Below are 21,415 nucleotides of genomic sequence, written 5' to 3'. Positions count from 1 at the left end.
TTTTATTTGATTCAAAACTTAATTTAATTTTTGAGATAAAACATTAAACTTCACTCAATTGATCCATATATATATATAATTATTTTATTTAATAAAATAGAGAAGAATACTATAAAAATCATCTTTATATATATATATAAATAAAAATTATATTATGATCACATAGGAGTGATTATTCGATCGAGTCGAGTAAAAAAATTATGGATTATTCAAACTAACGAGTTGTATTTTACGACTCAAAATTTAAAACATTTTCAATTCGAATCGAGTATATAAAGTTTCAGTCGAGTTGAATACATGCAAAAATGGAACGTTGCTTGAACGTTTAGTGAATATATGCAAAAAAAATTATAGTTTAGTGACCAAAAAGAAAATTTGCTAAACGTTTAAGGACAAAATATGTAGTTTTTCCTAATATATTTTTTGATTTGAGAATAAATATTTTCAAATACAAGTTTAAAAACGTCTCCTCAACTCTCGCGGGATAAACCCACGTACTTAGCAAGCACACCCCTTAACCACTCGGCGAAAGCGACGCTGATGTTTCGGTTACATAAAATTATTTTTACTTCTTATTAACAGAAGTTGATGGCACCACCAATTAGACTTAGAGATGCGCATGCCAATGCCGTAAGCAGGAATTATAGTATAGACATGTAAACGGTTTGAAGCATTTCAAAAACAATCAATCAATCCCATGACAGAAACACAAAAAAAAATCCAAAACATGTTATGATAATCATACATGTCCTTAAAAGTAACCCATAATTTGAGCATGTTACATTAGTCAATCAGATGTGCTCATAAATCCACCCATAAAGCCAGCTCCATTACAGTTCCCGCATAAAATCTCCCTTTTCCCCCTGCAACACAACACACACAGATTAATTGTATCAAGCAATAATTCCTAACATTGCCGCTTCATGTTCCATGCTTTTACTCTAAGGGTTTACAGAATAGGGTTCATCGTGCATCGAACTAGGGATTCCTACATGGGAAACAAAGAATCGATGAACTCATGCAGTGAACTGGCTTTGAAACCAAGAATGTGCCAGCTGTTTCTACAATGGCAGATAAGTCCTGATACTTGGTAAGACCCTAGTAACTGTGGTCAATTGAACAGCTCAGAGATAATATTTTACTTTCTTTTGCAACAATTACATCAGTGTTCCATCTTGTTCTCGATAATGATTCGAAATAGGAACTCAAACTTTCGACGGCCGCTTATCCCATTATGCAAACAGCAGGAGTAAAGAAGAATAAATAATTAATTTTGAATGTGAACAATGAGATGTATTGACATAAATGATATTAGTGCAAGTTATCATGACTGGAGGAGGCAAAGAGATTGGCACCTGCAAAGCCAGCACAAGCCACCGGCTTTAAATCGTCCGTTGAAGTGATCAACAGCATTAACTCCAGTACCTTTGCATTGATGACACTGTTTGGCACCTGGTAGTCGGATACATAGAGTAGTTGTAATTGTATTCCGGTTGTCTTAATTAGAGAACTCAAACAAAGAACTCTCAAGTAATAAGTGAGCATCATAGGGTGCATATAGACCAAAAGTGATGAAGACTAATATTCGCTTATTCTTAACATATAGTATGCATATATCACTCGTCAGCAGGAAATTTATATATATAGATAAAGAGAGAGAGAGAGCGGAATGTCATCACTAAACACACTAATAAAATTGGCAGTTCAAAGGCATCCTTCTAGGTCGATGTTCAGGATACCATATGTCCAGCTGCATAAAGTAACTAGCCACAATTGAGCTTACCATTTCCCTCACAATCTTCGCAAACGATGCTCTTTGGTTTAACACTTTGATTTTTATCTGCAGCCTGTTAAACCAAAATCTAAGTAAACATGCAAGCAGAAAATTACAGAAAGATAAGAAGAAACTAAGAAGAAAGATTTCAAAAAAAAAAACTGAACTTTCCCCTTAAACATATTCTACCTTTCCCAATTCCAGTCCTATACAAAGATCCGTGATTTCTTTAAAGCCTAAATTTGATGCCCCAACAAGACAATGCCCATTCATTTCATCAGAATCAAGGGTGAATTCATAATCCTCATACTCTCACTATCCAGTGAATCGTTCCTTTTTCATAACCGGCATACTCATGTAGCCGGATACTGATATATCGACACTGACTATAAAGTTGAAATTTGCATTGCTTCCCCTAGTTCTCTATTTTATCATCCACTCTAGAATGGGAAACTTCCATAGACATTCTCAGAAATTAAGTCCAAAAACCCAACTAACATCAGTATCTAAATCATCCTTCATATTCAAGGATGGACTGAGAGGGGGCGGTTGCCTTGAACATTTCAAATTCTCATATAATTATTTTCTTCGTATTTTCTATTGATAGTCTATTTTCATCTCTAAATTTTATAAGCTCGCCACAAGCATAAAATCCGGCGTCCGTCCAAACGAACTTGAAAATTCCCAAACCTCACTAAAAACTTCAAAATTAAGACAATTTAACAGGACTGTGAATGAAATTAAAAGAAAATAACTCTTACCCTAGCTTCTACAGATTGAATTCTGGCATTCCTTGAACTCTTAAACACTTCATTTACCCGAAAATCCGTCCTCGGGAAAGATTTATTATCAACAATTAACCCTAAAACAAATGCAGAAAAAAAGGGGTCAAAACATGGCCGTATATGAATAAACCAATATCACTAAAACATCTACTTGTTGATTACCTGGTTTACAGGGAGTGTTGAAGGAACAAACAGAAGTAAAGCACACAGAGTTTGACATCCTTAAGTCTTAAGAGATTTTCCAATTTTTTAACTGCTTTATGTTTATAAAGCTTTGAATTGAAATTCAGAGATTGAATATGTGTCTTTCAGTTGTTCCGACTTGATAAGGCTAAACTGAGGATAAGACGGTTCAGTTTAACTGAATTACGGAAGTGCCCTTTGCTTAATGGCTACTGTAAGGATAAATATTATATATTTTTTGAATAATTTAAGAATTTTAAATTTAAATATTATAAATATAATATTTTTAAAAAAATTGATCTCATAATAAATTTATAAGTATATAATTAAAATTAATTAAAAAATAAAAAAAATAAAATAAGTCATCATCAAAAAATGAAATAATGAGAGATAGATTTAGGAGAGTATTAGGCTACAATCACACTCTTAAAAAAATTTAAAATTTTTATATAGTTTATTCAATTTTTTTATATATTTCATTGATGATTTAATTTTACATAAGTTAAAATTTTGTAATTTTTTACCTCATAAATTTCAATATAATTTATTAAGTTTGTACACTTGACATAAAATTATATGTCCGTCTTTATTGATAAAACGAATATGTTTTACAAATAAACTGGACCCTACAACTTTTATGTATATATATTTTATAAAGGAGTTGTATGAAATAAAAGTTCTAATATTTTTTCATATTTACATTTAATTATTTCTTTTATAAAACACATCAACTTAACATTTAATTTTTATTGTATCACATTAAAGAGTGTCTATTTCTAGGGGTTTTCCTTTTTTTTCTCGACCGTTTTTGGTTCGTATCTAAGGTTTTTACCTTTTTTGTTTTTTTATTTGATGCGTTTGATCATTATAGTGACAATGTAATAAGGAGGTTGATCTTATTTTTAAGGTAAAATATACAAATGTCTTGACGTTGTTTTGTTGTGTATTTCTATTATAAGAAATTATTTTGTTAAATTTATCAATTATTAAAAGTTACAAAATGATAACCTAATTATTCATTTATTTCAAATTCGTTCTTTTCTTTTAAAAAATTGATGGTCAAATGAGCTAGACGTTAACCTGTTAATCGAGATATACTAGGATGTATACTAAGACTATAATGTTTTGGTTCAATAACTCTTGAAGTTGAGCTTTCAACTCCTTTAACTCGATCGGTATCATATGACATGATGTTGTGGATATTAATGTAATACCAAGTAAAATCCCAATGTCAAATTCCAACTCTCGATCAGGTGATAAACCAAACAATTCTTAAAAAAACACATAAGAATACTCTAAATCAGTCAAAAAAAAATTAAACTACGAGTCTAACACACAAATACATCACGCATATATGCCAAGAAAGTCTCATAATCCTTCACCAATTTAAAAGATGTGATTATAAAAATAATTTATATATAAAACTAAATCAAAAATAATTTAAGGATTTAACATTATAAAATCAAAATATAAAGATTAAATTATATATTTTAAAAATAGTACAAGGACCATTAACAAATTTAAACCTAAAATAAATTAAAGAGGGATTTTTTGTTTCCTTTGTTTCCCCCTCCCTATGCTAACCACACCCCCAAACCCACAATCAAAACCAACAGATTGATTCTCGCCATGGTGGCTAAGTTAGATCCCCAACAGCAGCAGCAGGAGGAGGAACCTTGTTTAGACGATTTACAGAAGGTCAAGTCTTTGATCTGTGCCCTTAGCTTCGTCTCTAGAAATCTCCCCCTCCCTCCCCATTTATTCGACGTCGTTTCCTCTATTTGCTTTGATGAAGAAGAGGAGGGGCTTCTCGAGGCCATTGATAATGGGACCCAGGTTGAGGTTGGACCTGATGTGCCCGGACTTGCCCACACGACGGTGAGTAGTTTTGGATTTTCCCTTTTGATTTTTCGCTTTTCATTCCGTAGCAGTTGCTGTGAATTTGAGGTTTTTTTGTTCTTTAAGTTTGTTTTGTTTAGAAATGTGTGAATTGTTTTTTCTTTTGCGTCTATTCCTCTTTGTTTATGCTATTTCATTATATACCCTTTTGTTTATTTCAATACAGAATCCCATATCCGCGAGTAATTTTTTTCGAAATTGATTTTTATGTGAATTTTCTTCCAATACTGGTCAACATTATTAAGTTTTTAGTTAAATTTTTGTTGCTTGAATACATGTTTTTAAGTGATCTTTCCATTAACTAAAATATACATATTTTTGAAGTATTGTATTTGTAATTAAATTACAAAATAGCAATACTAGTATAAAATTAGTATTTCTTTTAAAGAAAAACATAACTGAATCACCAAATGTAGTAACTTAATTCATCTAATAACCTAAAAACATTCTCTGAGAATTTTGTATTTTTGTGTCTTTAGTAGATACTCTCTTATTATATTTGATGTTGTGCGACGAACTGTTTTTGAAATTTTGGCACTCTCTTTTATTGTTGAGATGGTAATTTTTTGTTTCGTTTGTAACTCTAACATGTCCGTGTACTGAAAATGAGTTTAGATTTTTGGATTTGATTCTCTTATGACATCTGAATTTGATCTGTTATAGGGAGAAATAATTTTCTCTTATTGTTCTTCCATTTTGCTGTTGAAAATTTTGAAGTTTTTGGAGGGAAGGAGTTGGAGGATTCTGTTTCAGTAAGACGTATCCCCCCTCTTCTGCTGTTTGAATTGACCGAATTTTATTTGTATATTTGATTTGTAGGTTTTTAGGCTTTCAGTATTGGCCTTTTTACAAGGAAATTAATTTCTCAAAAGCTTGGTTGCCATTGCTGTGTGCAATAATTTCAGTACTTCTGAATTGTAACTGTCATAAATTGACTTCTGTGTTCTTAAATTGATTTAATATGTGGCAGGATGATCCTTCTATTTCTGAGAAGGATGACTTGTTGTGTGATCTTGATGTTGCACTATCGAAACAACGCTCAAAATGCACGTCAGGTTTTGGCTTGGCAGCATCAAAGGAAAACCGTCACCAGAGCCACATTCATCATCGATTGAATGAACTTGAAGGTTATCATTTTCTAAGAAGGATCTTCACTTTATATTCTGTATTTTTCCTTTTTTTGTAGTCATGATATGTTAAAATTAGTGATTGAAAATCTTATTTTCTTCGCCATTACTGACATCTATGAGTTTAAGGTTAGAAACACTTCATTTCAAGTTGTATTTTGACAACCATTTTAGAAGGATTACTTATGCATTTATGTTTTGAATCAGATTTGCCTTCAAGCAGAGGGGAGGACCTGCAGACAAAGTGTTTAATTGAACTCTATGGACTAAAGGTAAACTAATGTGGTAAAGTTGCAGATACACAGAAAAATCCGTTTTTCTCAAGTGCTATGCGAGCTCCATATTATTACCGCAAATGCAATCATCTGTTGTACTGTTAGAGGAACTGTTGATTGCACTATCATTAAGTTGTTTCTCCCCTTATAGACTTTGGATGCGGAATTAATTTGTTTTACAATTTTGTTTCATGTTGTTACTATCTGTTAAGGACTTTCAAAGTTCTGTAAAGTTGACCAAATGCAGTCAATATAATGGGCAAGATATGATATCACTATCTTCCCTGTTGCACTTTTAGCCCTTTATCTAATTAATGACTGCAGCTGAAGGTCTTAGATTGGTTATGATGAATAATTTTCCATATTTCACTTTATCTTGGTATTGATGAATGACATGAGACCTTTTCTCTGGCAGCTAGCAGAGTTGCAAAGCAAGATACGCTCTTATATAAGTTCTGAATACTGGCTTCATGTCAATTGTGCATATCCTGACAAGCAATTGTTTGACTGGGGCATGACACGATTGCCTTTTCCTCCATATGGCATTTTTGTTCCATTCAGTACAGAAGCTGATGATCAAACGAGAAAGAAACAGGACTACGAGGTCGTTTGCTTTATTTATTAGTCATTTTAATTAATGTTGCTTGAGAAAGTGGGTATTGAAATCTACATTGATTTTTAATAACTCTGTAATAACTGAAGTTCAACTTCATGGGATGAGGTTGTCCTCAGAAATTTGTGTTTTTCCATTTTGTATTTACCTTTCAAATTATTTTCCCTTGGAGATCTGATTTCCTGAGCTCTTCATTTATTTGGACACGAGAGAGGCTATGTGAAGGATATGGCAATCGACCCATGCAGAGATTTTCTAGAGGATTTATGAGAAAAGGATAAAATTGCTAAGAGTGTTCAGTTAGTCAATTTTTGGTATGGTAGAATCATAGGAACCCCCTTTAACGAGTGTTGCCAACCTTTGTAGTAGGAGAAAAGGAAGATAACTTGTAGAATGAAAAATCATTTTAAGCTTTATCTAAAAGTAATATGTATATGTATGTCTCTTTGTGTGTGTATATATATATATTCATGTGTCAAAAGGATATTGGAATTTCTCGTGTGCTGTTGATGAAGTGATTTTTTGTTTGTGCAGAGGCTATCACGATTGAGAGAGGAGGAAAGGAACCTTTTGGAGAATAGAAAGAAGAAATTTTTCTCAGAAATAGTTAATGCATTCCGTGACTTCCAATTGCAGATTCAAGCTACTCTAAAGCGTCGAAAACAAAGGAATGATGGAGTCCTGGTATAAATGTTCTTTCTATGTGGTGTACTTTCAGTGTTTTATCATTCATATGGTAGGGATGGAGGGATGCAAAGTTGTGCTTTACTTTTTTTTTATAAGAAGAGGAGGCCTCGTTAAAAACCCCCTTCATGATTAGTGGAACGCCTAAAGGAATTCCTTAATCAGCTGAAGGAGGAAAAGAGTGCCTCAAATTTTATTAATAAAAAATATTACATAGAGTAGAATACATCCAAGATCATCCCCCCTTACAACTGAAATCCCGAAAATCAAAAAGAAAAACCACCCAAGCAGATGCTCCCTAACTTAGCCAACACCAAATTTAGCTAAACCGTCAGCCTCAATATTAGTTGTCCTAGCTACGCAGCGAATTAGACCCTCCAAAACTCTTAACCTATCAGCAATATCCTTAACAATAGTAACAAAAACATCAGGACATTTATCCATATTCTTTACCCACTCCATTGACAACTTGCTATCACTTTCAATAATTAATCGTTTCTTGAAGCACCCTCGAAAGGAATCAAAGAAAATTAAACCCTGCTTAATTGCCTTAAGCTCCATTAAGGTAGGTGGACCCGGACCAGCAGCTTCTTGGAAAGAACCTAGCACCGAACCAGCTTCATCTCTTAAAATCCCGTCTAGTCCACTTGACTTCCAGTTTAGCTTAAAAGGAGGCAACTCATGTGCTTTACTTAGTTAATGGGAAGAATATATGTGGAATTTTTTGGAACATGTTTGTCTTGAGCCAATATTGTTCAAACTAATGGAACTCATTTACGGAATGCATAGGGAAGTGACATATAGATGTTAGGTAATAGATAAAACTACATCCCTGATTTAAGCTTTTCAACAAAGAATTGTGAACTTAAGCACCACATAGAGTGCCTTCTGGCCTTTTGATATCTATCTACAATAGGCATTAAACTCTTTGATATGGACACTTACTCGCATTATAATTAAGTCCTACTGTAACTGGTTTAATTATGATATTGCACGTACTCCAACTAAAAGATGTTTCTATTGTTTTTCTGATAACTATAAGTCTTTTGCATTATTATATTTATTATATGCAGAGTCATGCTTCCTCATCTCTCATTTACCAAAGGTTTAGCATATGTCTCCAATCCAACATAATTATCAGATAAAACGAATGAAATTCTGAACTCTTCTTCCATTAGTATGGAGAATTCCAGTACTTGTACCTTCAATCAAGCATTTTATAGTGGCTGATGTTTCCCTATTATTGGAACATCCTCAGTTAATATTATCTAGAGGTTTATTCATGTCATAGAAGCATACCAGCTCTCTGAGCCAAATATGAAAAGCTTTTGGTACTCTTTGTGATGATTATATATATGCTTACTTTCCTTTTACTTGAAACAACACCATGATTACAATATTTAGATATTGAATATATTTTGACAGAAGTGTAAGAACTTATTTTAGACAAAAGGAAGACTTCCAAGAAATAAGTTGCCCAGTTAATCGTCTTTTCTAATTCTAACAGTGCTTTATATATTTCTATTGTTGGATTTAGCATCACTTACAAATACCTGTAGTTAACATACCATTTGGTATAAATCATAAGAGACCTATAGCATAAGTTTGGTATTTTAACAGGCATGGCATGGAAGGCAAAGACAACGTGCTACAAGAGCTGAGAAATTGAGGTTCCAGGCCTTGAAGGCTGATGATCAAGAAGCATATATGAGACTAGTAAAGGAGAGCAAGAATGAACGATTAACTATGCTTCTTTCAGAAACAAATAAGCTCCTTGTTAATTTAGGAGCTGCTGTTCAGCGTCAGAAAGATGCTAAACATTCAGATGGTATTGAGGATTTAGATTCTGATTCACCTGAGTTGGATGCTTCGAAGGATGGAACTCCTCGAGATTCACTTCCTGAAGAGGATATAGATGCCATTGATTCTGATCAGAATGATGAATCCAGTGATTTACTTGAAGGTCAGCGGCAGTATAACTTGGCCATTCACTCAATTCAGGAAAAAGTAAGATTGTAAACCTTATTATCTGTATCCTTGTGTACCATGTTTTCATTGTTAATGTTTTGCCCTGGACCATTAAGTTTATATTTGGCCAAAGGACCATTCACATGTGATTTTTAGAATTCAATTGTGCTGTGAAATGTGGGAACAATATGCATGTCTACTTGCTGCAAATTCATCATGATAAAATTAGCTTAAATGGTTTAGTTGCCTCCTTTTAACTGTTGGAAAATTATTTCGTGGTATTTCCAATGTGTCCATTTGCAATCTCTTAGTTATGGATTCCATCTTTTTGAACATATAATAGATTATTCTTGTTTTTTTGTGGTATTTACTGGTTGTGGCTAATTTGCTAATGGGAGTGTACTATATACTCAATAATATAGAACAGGTTCAGGTTGAGGCCTGTAAATTGTCACTCCTCTACCAATTCAGTCTTAGTTCCTTGGTGTCCAACCAATTGCTACCATATGATATCTTATTAATTATTTTCTATACGCATTGCAAATCATCCATGTTCTCAATATTTGTGATGTGTTAATTCTGTATAATTTTCTTTTTTGGGAAGAAGCTACTAAATTTGTGTTCTGTAAACAGGTAACGGAGCAACCATCCATGCTTCAAGGTGGAGAGTTAAGGTCGTACCAGTTAGAAGGGCTCCAATGGATGCTTTCTTTGTTCAATAACAACCTTAATGGAATTTTAGCTGATGAGATGGGGTTGGGAAAAACAATACAGACTATTTCATTAATTGCATACCTCATGGAGAACAAAGGGGTGACTGGGCCCCACTTGATAGTGGCTCCGAAAGCTGTATTACCAAATTGGATCCATGAATTCTCGACATGGGCTCCTAGGTACACAAGTATTTTTCGAAAGCATCTCTATCTGTCATGGATGGGTATTATCAACACATGCACACATTTATTCAAAAAGTTGCATTTACTTTTCTACATGTAATATATAATTTGAAATTTCTTCTTGTTTCAGCATTCATGCAGTTCTTTATGACGGACGTTTGGATGAGAGGAAGTCAATGAGGGAAGAAATATCAAGAGATGAAAAATTTAGTGTTTTGATCACACACTATGATCTTATTATGAGAGATAAAGCATTCTTGAAGAAGATACCCTGGTACTACATGATTGTTGATGAAGGCCATCGGTTAAAGAATCATGAGTGTGCTCTTGCACGAACCCTTATTTCAGGGTATGCTGATAAACTTTATGATTCTTTTTTCTGCAGACTGTAATCATGTTGTTTGGGAAGGTTATACAGCCGTTTTCCCTACCATTGCCTGTTGGTATTCTTGATCCTATAGATGTCTCATCGACATTTTACTTTGCAACTTACAGGCCTTTATTTTAGTTTGTATATGTAGGGATTCAGATGTGTAGAAACATAGATGGAAGCACTAACAGACTAACTATTAATTATGCTATGTAGTGTTGCTTTGGTTTGCCTGGAAAACCTATTAATGCAGTATACCCCTTGACTGATACGATTATTTTGGCTCGAATGTTGGCATATAATGCTTCAAAATCCTCCCTCCTTTCTCTTCTTGTGCTATTGAGTTCAGAATGCCTTTTGAAGACAAGCAGCTCATGGGTACTTTGAAAACAATTTCAACTGAAGTTTGGCGAGTACTTTACTCTTTTGATACATAAGGCTAAAGTATTTCACTGCATTTAGTGCATTATGAAAGATATGTTATTTCTAAGATAACTAACATTATGAGTGTTTTCCAGTGCTGGAGAATTGAGGATGTCATCTTATATTTGCAAGAGAACTGGAAAGGCTGTTCTAATTGAATTTTCACTTGTGTGCAGCTATCAGATCCAGCGCAGACTTCTGTTAACTGGGACCCCTATTCAAAATAGTTTACAAGAACTGTGGTCCCTCCTTAACTTTCTACTCCCGGACATTTTCAATTCAGTTCAAAATTTTGAGGAGTGGTTTAATGCACCGTTTGCAGATCGTGGTGATGTTTCTCTTACTGATGAAGAACAACTCTTGATTATTCGTCGTCTGCATCATGTAGGTCTTCATTAGTTTCAAACTGACTTATCTATCCTTTGACTTCTTAATACTAAATAAAATCCCTTGATTTTCAGGTTATAAGGCCATTCATCTTAAGGAGAAAAAAAGATGAGGTGGAGAAATATCTTCCAGGAAAATCCCAGGTTATACTAAAATGTGATCTGTCAGCGTGGCAGAAAGCATACTATCAGCAAGTAACAGAAAAGGGCAGGGTCGGACTAGACAATGGTTTGTAGATTCTATTTTTCATGTGATCAAAGCTATTTCGACGGTTTATCACTTAATCAATTTGTCAAGAAACTGTACTTGCGTTCTTTGAATTATATTTTTTAGGCTGGGACTTACATTGTGTGGTATTGTTCTTTTGGTAGTAAGTTTAGCTTCTCTTTAATTTAAGAGGATTTATATTGTTTCCAACTTCTAAGCAACTAGTTTCTAGTTACTGACACGATGTTAAAAAACGAGGAGGGGTAAGTACAAATGTAACATGTGAGTTACAATATGTCTACCATATAATCTTTTCAAATGGAGCTGAGTTTTAGTATTATGCTTCTTAATTCCCCGGTTTGTATCCATCTTGTATGATCTTTTCCATATCCTTTTATCAATTTTAGACTAGTTGAGTTTTAACCTTACTGTTTAACTTTTGAGATCATTTGGACTGCATTACATGGTTTCCTGCTTGGTGGTAGTATTATCTTACTGGAACAGGAAAACAGAAATAGTTTCCAATTGGTTAATAAGAAAGTCTAAATTTTTGCAGGGTCTGGGAAATCAAAGAGCCTCCAGAACCTAACAATGCAATTGAGGAAGTGTTGTAACCACCCATATCTCTTTGTGCCTACCTACAATATGTGGCAGAAAGAGGAGATTGTTAGAGCATCAGGGAAATTTGAGCTCCTTGATAGGTTGCTTCCAAAACTTCACAGATCTGGCCATCGCGTCCTTCTCTTCTCCCAAATGACTCATCTCATGGACATTCTTGAAATATATCTGAGACTCAACTATTTTATGTATCTTAGACTTGATGGCTCAACAAAAACGGAGGAAAGAGGCACTTTGCTTAAGAAGTTCAATGCTCCAGACTCTCCGTATTTTATGTTTCTATTAAGTACTCGTGCTGGAGGTCTTGGGCTAAACTTGCAGACAGCAGACACTGTAATAATTTTCGATAGTGACTGGAACCCTCAAATGGACCAACAGGCAGAGGATAGAGCCCATCGTATAGGACAGAAGAAGGAAGTCAGGGTTTTTGTGCTGGTTAGTGTTGGATCAATTGAAGAGGTTATTTTAGAGCGTGCAAAGCAGAAGATGGGTATTGATGCTAAGGTCATCCAGGCTGGATTGTTTAATACAACTTCCACAGGTCTGTTGTGCTTGAATTGATTTTATCTGTGTAATGCATGCAACATAAAATCAGCATGGCATGAGTAAGAATAAGGAAAATTTCCTCAGTTCTGTCGTGTTATATTCTATAATCAGCAGTCGTAAGATCCATAGGGTGTTTGCATAGTGTGTGTCTGTGTTTGTGCATGCGTATGCATATAGGTGGGACGGTAAAATGCGGAAAAAGAATATTTTTCCTCTTTTATTTGTTAAAATATGTTTATTGTTCTCTCTGTAAAATATATATACCAGATGCTGAAAAGTCCATTTGAACTGGTTGGAGTTGAATAAATTTTCTTTTTCATCTATCACATGACAACAACTCTTTTAGTTCATGTTTTGATTGTATTCCTGCTCGAGTTAATTCAATACCCAGCTAATGTGATCATCTTCACTTATGCAGCTCGGGACCGAAAAGAAATGCTGGAAGAAATCATGCGGAGAGGAACAAGTTCGCTTGGAACAGATGTTCCAAGTGAGAGGGAAATCAACCGACTTGCAGCTCGCTCAGATGATGAGTTCCGAATGTTTGAGCAAATGGATGAGGAAAGAAGAGTAAAGGAGAATTATCGGTCTCGTCTCATGGAAGACTATGAGGTACCTGAGTGGGTGTTTGTACTTAATGATGATGATAGGAAGGTAAAAGCTCTAGAAAGCAACGTTGAATTAGGGAAGCGAAAAAGGAAGGGCGGGAACTATTACCCCGATACGATGAGTGACCTACAGTTCATGAGGGCTGTGGAAAATGCAGAAGACATGGAAAAGAAGTTACCAAGCAAGAGGAGGAGAAAAGACAACCTTCCAGCTGATGAGAGCAATGAGTTGGCTGGTAATAACATAGGGGTAGAATTTAGGAACGACAATATGCCAGCCGTAAGTGAAGGAACAAGTGAAGATACTACCTATGGTTCATCAGCTCCAAAGAAACCCGAATATCGGGATCTTGGGGTCGAAAAATCAGAGCATCAGGGTGGAGGAAGTTTATGGAATGAGCGAATAATTACATGGAATACTATTAAGAAGAAGAGATCAAGCTATGTGTTCCCAAGTTCATCATCAGATTCTAGAGGGCAGAATTCCAATGGAAGAGGAAATGGACGGGTTTGAATTTTGATGGTGTTAATTTCCTATTCCCGCTGACTCAATTTTATCTTAGAAATGGCTTTCCCTAGTGCCTTACTATGCATCTACCATAAAATTATTCCAATCCTTTAATTTCCCTCATTAATTAACTAAATAAAATTAACTATATGGTTGGGAGTGGGAACTTAAAAAGTTATATTATAAATTTAAGGGGTATGAAATTAGATCATTAATAGAAAATATAAAAAATATTTAAATTATATAAAATTTAAAATTTCAAAGGGGTAAGATCGTATCATATTCGATCAATTCGTTCCTCCTATCGAATCCTCTTTGTATGGATATAAGAATTTTTCCCGTGTAATGCTCGTCTTTCTGCGTGCATAAAAAATTCCCTTTAAGGCCCCGTTTGGTTCAAGGAATATTATATTACTGGGGGAATGAAATCCTCATTCTCCCGTTTGGTTGATCGATAATCTTATTTCTGATAATCTTTTATTATTAATAGTAGATTTTTTAGGTATATTACCGGGAATGTGATTATTCCTCTTTCCTTATGTATTATTGGATTATCGGCGTTTTGGACTAAAATGCCCTTAAAATTTTTCTTTTTCGAAAATATGATTCTTCTGTTGTTGAATAATAAAAATTCTACGAAGGTTAAATTACAAATTTATCCTTAAACTATTTTAGATTTACTAAAAAAGTTTATAATTGAAATTTTATATGAAGTTAAGGGGTTAAAATAAGATTTTACCCTTTCATTAAACTATTTTATATTTTCAATTTTGTAAGAAAATTATATAAATTTTATGAATTTAATTATTATAAAGAAAATATATAAATATCTTATAGTAATATTATAGTAGAATTCAACTTGTTAAAAAATATATAATAAGGATAATCTGGTCAAATATACATTCCAATAATATTTTATTCCTTTAAACAAACACGGTAATCTTACATTCCTACTAAACCAACCAAACACAAAATACAACATTCCCAGTAATCCTATTTCCTGATAATCTTTTATTCCTACCGATAATCTTACATTCCGTGAACCAAACGTACTCTCCAAACGCCCCCAAACGCCCTTAATTAGGTCATTATGTGATCCGAGCCCCCAAACGCCCATAATTAGGTCATTATGTGATCCGAGCCCCCAAACGCCCATTAGCTCTTCACTTTAGACTGACTTTCCACTATTCACCAATCAGCCCTCCAAGCTTTGTCAACTTCACAATCAAGTCCTCTCCACCCCATGCCCTTAATTAGGTCATCATGTGATGCCAAGAGTTAAGTCATAGTAAACACTTTATGCCCCACATTATCTTTATGTCGTGCTCTCTTTTTCTTAAGTACTCCTCAGGACTCATTAGAAGATAAGAGATAAAATACCTAAAAAATATAATATACAATTGTTGAAGATTCTAACTGATCATATAATCAAAATATCCTTTAAGAAGTGTATAATCAAGTGCGATTAAACATTTTACGTCCTATACGATTTTCAGATTATGCCCATTCTCTGGTCCTCAGAGTTCTTTAGAAGTTGGGAGATAAAATTCCAAACATTCTACGATAACACTACTTCAAAAATATAAAATTATTAAAAATTTCGACCTGGACCGACCATATCATGAAAATATCTCTCAAAAAGGGTATAATCGGGAACATGATATAACGAGCATAATCAAGATGGGTTTTTGATAATTTGGTACAGAAACAAGTATTAAAATATTAAACCAGCAGTCCCATAATACCAGTTCCCATAAATCACGATAGGACAAAATCAAAATTACAAATTCATTCAACTTAGCCAGAAAACTCGGAACCGCCCATTGTTAAAATTCTTTCCCATATAAACTGTCCCCTGTTTCTCTTATGTTGTTTTTATATGTTTGTTTTATGTTGTTTTATTTCAACTCATATATAATATTCAAAATATCATAAATTTTATAAATGATTTAATTTATATTATCATTGCAACATCTTAGAAGATAATATTTTCGAATTAAAGATGCGCACTTCATTTGGATCTGACAGCTTCTGACTTTTTCGATCCAGTTCGATCGATTCAAATTTTTTGTTTTAAAAATTTGGGTTTAGATTGAGGTTCTTTTAAGGATGTGGTCGATCGAGTTAGGTTCATGTTTAGGATGAAAAATTAATTTTTAGATCAGATTCATATGTGATAAAAACCTAACCTATAATCATTCCAAATTTGAATAGTAAAAACAATATTTTATATGCATGGAGTTTAGTTGTTTGAAACCAAGGAATTGGTCGTGTCCACCCCTAGTTTTTGTTGAATGTAAGAAAACTGGTGATTCGGCGGTTGGATTTCCAACAAATTGGATTATATAGAAAGCAAAGATTAGATTAAATACTGAAATGGTAAACGAAGCAAGTATTGAGAAAAGTCCACATGATGCGAATCAGTGAGCCAATGAGGGAAAATTGTATTTTTCCTTTTGTTTCTTAGGAAAATGAAAGAAAATTCATGATTCCTTCACAAGACAGCATTGCTTTCATTACACTGACTCTTAATTGGACTTGTCAATTTCTAATTTGATTCAGTTTCGAGTTCAATTTTAAAATTTAAATTTTTTAAAGATCCAATTATATCAAGTTTAAATATGTCCAAGTCGTAGGTCAAATTGAGTAAGATCACCTTCAAGCTTGAATCATTTTAGATTTGAGTTACTCTGAATTCAAATTATTTGATACTTTAGTATGTATCAAGTTGTGATTAATTTAATTTCCAGTTATTGGCTTTTTATTATTACATTTGAATTCGAGTTAATCAAATCAAATGTCATCTATTGATATTTATCTAAGCTTAAGAGAAGTGGGATCCGTTCTTGTATGAAGGTGAACACGTGCTCACCTTGAAATTAATACTTATCCTGTAATTTTATTTGTCATATAAAAGTTGTATGATATTAATGTGTGTACACTAAAAAATATTTTTAGATCAACTACAGGGAAAAAATAGTAAAAAAACATTACACAACTTTAACCAGAGCAAGCAACATCTTGGTAGCCTATAAATAGTCTTCCAAGTTACCCATTTCTTTGCGATTTGCGATTAACAATGGAGCTTCCAGTGATAGATTTTGCTGCACTCAATGGCGAAAAAAGGAGCAAAACAATGGCGCTCCTCAACGAAGCTTGCGAGAAATGGGGCTGCTTTCAGGTTAAGGGATCATCCATCCTTTTCTCTTTATTTCAACTCCAGATATGCTTTTCTTTTAAAAACCTTTCGTGTTTTTACAATCGCATCGAAGATTTGTAGCTGCAAATGTGATTTCAATGATGGGTTTTGTGCAGATTGATAACCATGGGATCGACAAGGAGTTGATGGAGAAGGTGAAGCAGTTGGTGAATGGTTATTATGACGAGAGTTTGAAAGGAGAGTTCTATGAATCTGAGATTGTTAGAAGCTTAAACGACAATGAATTCATCTCAGATAGGGATTGGGAAACCACTTTCTTCATTTCGCATCGTCCAAATAACAACATTCGTGACATCCCAAACATATCAAAGGAACTCTGGTGAGTTAATATTATCCTTCTACAAATATTCATATTCCACACTCGTTTTCAATTAAAAGAAATAAACAATAAATTATATAGGTTAAAATATGTTCATATTTGACACTTATATCTGAATTAAAATAACATCACTATGGTTGAAATTAATTTAAACTGAAAATAGATTGATCTGATAGTTCAATTACTATGATATAATTATGAAGAGACATTTGATCCGAACTCGACGAGTTCTGGTCCAACCTGATCAGCTTTAATTTTTTTTTAAAATTTCGAGTTGGGTTTTTTGAAGGATGGGTCAAGTTGGGTTGGATTTAGGTTTAGAGTGTAAAACATCAAACTCGACATGAGATAATATTACAATTATCTCTTATATATTTAAAGATAATCGTAATAATACCTCTTTATATATATATATATATATATATTGAAGTTCTTTATTTTACTTAATATATATATAGGTCAAATCAGGTCATTTACAAAGTTTAACCTCAAAAATAAAGTTTGAGTCTAATGGGACTCTCCTAAAGCCGAGTCAAATGGTTTAGGAGGATAAAAAATTTGACCCGGCTCATGATTATCCTTAGATATTATCATATTTCTAAAGAATGGCTTGAACCGATTTATATATTAAAAATTATTATAAAAAAAACTGAATAAACCAACTTGAATAAGTTTTTATATATATATTATATAGACAGACCCAATGTAAAACACTTTAAAGGTGACTTTAATATCAAAAGGGATCGAATTAGAATTAAAGGGGTGTAATCGAGTCAGAATTAAAAGTTGATCTAATACAGAGATGTAACTTCTATGGATGCTCTAAGAACATGATTTATTGGTGACTCAGAAATGATGAATGTTTTTACAGTGAAACAATGGATGAATACATAGCACAGCTGCTGAAACTAGCGGAAACTCTCTCCGAACTCATGTGTGAGAATCTAGGGCTGGACCAAAATCACATAAAGCAAGCCTTCTCAGGCACCAAAGGCCCATCCGTGGGAACGAAAGTGGCGATATACCCTCAATGTCCTAACCCGAACCTCGTGAGAGGTCTCCGAGAACACACCGATGCGGGAGGTATCATATTGTTGCTCCAAGATGACCAAGTCCCGGGCCTCGAATTCCTGAAAGACGGACAATGGCAGAGGATTCCCCCGTCGAGAAACAACACCATCTTCGTCAACACGGGCGACCAGCTTGAGGTGTTGAGCAATGGGAGGTACAAGAGTGTGTTGCACCGTGTGATGGCCGAAAAACAAGGAAGTAGGCTTTCGATTGCTACGTTTTATAACCCCGCTGGTGATGCGACGATTTCTCCGGCTCCGAAATTATTGTATCCTGGTGGTTATCGTTTCGGAGATTACTTGGAGTTGTATTCGACCACAAAGTTCTCGGAGAAGAGACCGAGATTCGAGTCAATGAAGATGATGACTAATGGTCATCATTGATCTCCATGTTTAGGAGTACTGAATACTTTGATTGCTTAACACTTTTATGTTTTTTGTTGCTTTGTTTCCTACATAAAAAAGATGTATTTCCACTTCTCCTTTTTTATCATGCATGCATGGAAGGAAGGTTGCTTTCTTTCTATGATTCCAATATAAGGAACATGGCAAAACTTTCGAGATAATGTTCTGGAAAAAATTAATTCAGGAGATAAAGCACTCCCAAGATTAATTGCTTAAATAAGGTGAAATCCACAGTGTTGGCCGTAGGTCGCCATGTCTTCCCGGCGAGCTACAAGAGATTGCATGTGCCATGCACGTCCCAACACGCTGGGCATCCGAGGCCATCCGACCGAGGCCATCCGAACGAGCTATGCGAGGGAATCCGAGGGCAACCGAGCCTACCCTCGCTCGGTTGCCCTCGGATTCTCTCGCATAGCTCGCTCGGTTGCCCTCGGATGCCCTCGCATAGCTCGTTCGGATGGCCTCGGTCGGATGGTCCGGATGCCCAGCGTGTTGGGACGTGCATGGAACATGCAATCTCTTGTAGGTCGCCGGGAAGACATGGCGACCTAGTAGGTCGCCCAGAAGGCATGGCGACCTACGGCCAACACTGTGGATTTCACCCTATTTGAGCAATTAATTTTGGGAGTGCATTAGCTCGTGAATTAATTTCTTTCAGAACATTATCTCGAAAGTTTTTCCGAAAGAACATATATGTTTTTTTTAGAGTTAATTGTATCACAAATCCTTAAACTATGACCCTCATTCTAAATTAGTCCTCAAACTTTTGAATATTTCAATTTCATCTTCAAATTATGACTCTCATTCTAAGTTAGTCTCTAAACTTTTGATCATTTCAAATTCATCCCCAAACTATGACACTCATCTAAATCGGTACCCAAACTTTTGAATCTTCCAATTTCGTCCCCAAATTCATCCATATATATAATTAGTTTCAACCATAGATTAACCCATTTTTTCAAACATATAATAGTATAGCTTGGCCTAATAGTTTTTTTGACATAATATGTCATTAGCATATATCGATAGTTTGGAACGAAATTGAAATGTCGAAAAGTTTGGAGATGAATTTAGAACAAGAGTCATCGTTTGGGGATGAAATTGGAATGTTAAAAAGTTTGAGGATTAATTCAGCATGAAAGTCATAGTTTAAATATGAAATTATAACGTTCAAAAGTTTAGAGATCAATTTAAAATAAGAATTATAATTTGAGGATGTATAATGCAATTAATTTTTTTATGATTTTAACTTTGAAGCATAAACCCTATGCAGTATGCATGTGATGCGTGATTGAGCATGGTTTTTGGGTTACGAGTTTGAACTTTGCTTAACGCTAAATCAAGAGATTTGAAACAAAGTTCAAGGATTCACCCGATTGTTCATACATAATTTTAATATCTTTAATTCTATTCGTTCTACTATTTATTAATTATATGACATTTTAATTTATCGTGATAACGAAAAATATCCTTCAACGCACATGTTAAAAATTTGTAAACAAAAAAAATATAATTAAGATAACATCAACATAAAACAAGATACAGATAAAAATCGAGATTTAATATGATTCGATCTTTCTTACCTCTACAGATGAGATTGTAAATTGAGTGGTGAAAGTTGAAACTGCATTACTAGCCTCGTTGAAACTTATATACAAGCTGTCCCAAACTTTTCTAAAATTGTGTACCATAACACCCCACGTAACTAAAGTAAGCACACCATTGGAACAAAGAGAATAATAATATATCATCAATCAGACTCTCAATTTCTCTTCCTGATTTAGAAATGAACATATAATTTTATATTAAAAGATGAAATATATAAAATTTTATAATACGTATTATAGCAACAACAAAAAAACTACTGTTCCCGTCAACCTCTCCCATAATCGGTGCACTCACCCCTTTGGTTCATCAAAGATTTGACATCCAAAAAGCAATGAAAACGATGAATGTGATACATGGGAGAATATGCTCTCTTTTTTTATCATTTGATGGTGGAAAAGATGTGATCTCTTTGACAAAATATGGAACTTTAGGCTCTATTCCACAATTTGTCTGATTCCATACATGGGGTATAGAATCAATAAAGCCCTATTAAGCAATATATATATACTATGCCATTCCTTTTACATTTTTAATATTATATATATATATAAATAAATAAAATAATTTAGTATATCTATATCAGATATAGTGGAGAGAGAAAATATTTCTGCAAATTCCTGGATTCTTGGTGGGAGGAATTGAAAGAGTCCATGATAATATTCTGAAGTATTTGTTTCTATTTTGTTTAACTAAACTCAAATTACTCTAAAACTAAGGTAATATTTCAAATTTTATCTTATTTTGATTTTATTTTTTTATAAAAAAAATATGTTATCTGTTTTGATATTTATATTTATCAAATATTTAAAGTTTATATCATTTTGGTGGAATTTAATTTTTTATAAAGAAAAATAGATTTAATATAAAAAATAAAATCCCATCAAAATCATTTCTTAATTTTGATATTGACTATGCACATAGA

The 21,415-nt window shown here is 33.8% G+C and overlaps 3 protein-coding genes across 4 annotated transcripts; 2 read left to right on the top strand and 1 right to left on the bottom strand.

Annotated features, from left to right (window-relative positions):
* Positions 1-719: 719 nt before the first annotated feature.
* On the bottom strand, positions 720-21,254 carry LOC120176891 (protein BUNDLE SHEATH DEFECTIVE 2, chloroplastic-like). 2 transcript variants are annotated; one of them, XM_039183189.1, is made up of 6 exons: positions 21,245-21,254; positions 2,722-2,788; positions 2,536-2,636; positions 1,784-1,847; positions 1,356-1,452; positions 720-863 (listed from the first exon to the last, which is right to left on the bottom strand). In XM_039183189.1, the coding sequence occupies exons 2-6, from the start codon at positions 2,777-2,779 to the stop codon at positions 788-790; spliced, it is 396 nt and encodes a 131-aa protein (XP_039039120.1). In that variant the 5' UTR covers positions 2,780-2,788; positions 21,245-21,254; the 3' UTR covers positions 720-787. The 2 variants fall into 2 exon arrangements, with proteins under 2 accessions (XP_039039120.1, XP_039039119.1); XM_039183188.1 differs by lacking the exon at positions 21,245-21,254 and adding an exon at positions 6,445-6,449 and having other exon boundaries at positions 2,722-2,787.
* On the top strand, positions 4,333-13,953 carry LOC120176889 (probable ATP-dependent DNA helicase CHR12). Its single transcript, XM_039183186.1, has 12 exons — positions 4,333-4,620; positions 5,612-5,768; positions 5,976-6,040; positions 6,459-6,647; positions 7,191-7,340; positions 8,961-9,347; positions 9,942-10,201; positions 10,335-10,553; positions 11,174-11,381; positions 11,459-11,612; positions 12,148-12,750; positions 13,174-13,953. The coding sequence occupies exons 1-12, from the start codon at positions 4,372-4,374 to the stop codon at positions 13,875-13,877; spliced, it is 3,345 nt and encodes a 1,114-aa protein (XP_039039117.1). The 5' UTR covers positions 4,333-4,371; the 3' UTR covers positions 13,878-13,953.
* On the top strand, positions 16,924-18,904 carry LOC120176890 (1-aminocyclopropane-1-carboxylate oxidase 1-like). The gene is made up of 3 exons (XM_039183187.1): positions 16,924-17,052; positions 17,187-17,410; positions 18,282-18,904. The coding sequence occupies exons 1-3, from the start codon at positions 16,951-16,953 to the stop codon at positions 18,862-18,864; spliced, it is 909 nt and encodes a 302-aa protein (XP_039039118.1). The 5' UTR covers positions 16,924-16,950; the 3' UTR covers positions 18,865-18,904.
* Positions 21,255-21,415: the final 161 nt, after the last annotated feature.

The sequence above is a fragment of the Hibiscus syriacus genome, unplaced genomic scaffold (genome assembly GCF_006381635.1).
Source record: "Hibiscus syriacus cultivar Baekdansim isolate YM2019G1 unplaced genomic scaffold, ASM638163v2 tig00112260_pilon, whole genome shotgun sequence".
In the NCBI taxonomy this organism is placed as follows: domain Eukaryota; kingdom Viridiplantae; phylum Streptophyta; class Magnoliopsida; order Malvales; family Malvaceae; genus Hibiscus; species Hibiscus syriacus.
This window is presented reverse-complemented; position numbering and strand designations above follow the sequence as displayed.

Coding starts and splice junctions, on each gene's coding strand:
- LOC120176889 (XM_039183186.1), top strand. CDS start 4,372: ATGGTGGCTAAGTTAGATCCCCAACAGCAGCAGCAGGAGGAGGAACCT. Junction 7,341..8,960: donor AAAGGAATGATGGAGTCCTG/GTATAAATGTTC, acceptor GTATTTTAACAG/GCATGGCATGGAAGGCAAAG. Junction 11,382..11,458: donor TTATTCGTCGTCTGCATCAT/GTAGGTCTTCAT, acceptor CTTGATTTTCAG/GTTATAAGGCCATTCATCTT.
- LOC120176891 (XM_039183189.1), bottom strand. CDS start 2,779: ATGTCAAACTCTGTGTGCTTTACTTCTGTTTGTTCCTTCAACACTCCC. Junction 1,848..2,535: donor TTCAATCTGTAGAAGCTAGG/GTAAGAGTTATT, acceptor TTGGTTTAACAG/GCTGCAGATAAAAATCAAAG. Junction 864..1,355: donor GGCTTGTGCTGGCTTTGCAG/GTGCCAATCTCT, acceptor GTTGTGTTGCAG/GGGGAAAAGGGAGATTTTAT.
- LOC120176890 (XM_039183187.1), top strand. CDS start 16,951: ATGGAGCTTCCAGTGATAGATTTTGCTGCACTCAATGGCGAAAAAAGG. Junction 17,053..17,186: donor AGAAATGGGGCTGCTTTCAG/GTTAAGGGATCA, acceptor GGTTTTGTGCAG/ATTGATAACCATGGGATCGA. Junction 17,411..18,281: donor AACATATCAAAGGAACTCTG/GTGAGTTAATAT, acceptor ATGTTTTTACAG/TGAAACAATGGATGAATACA.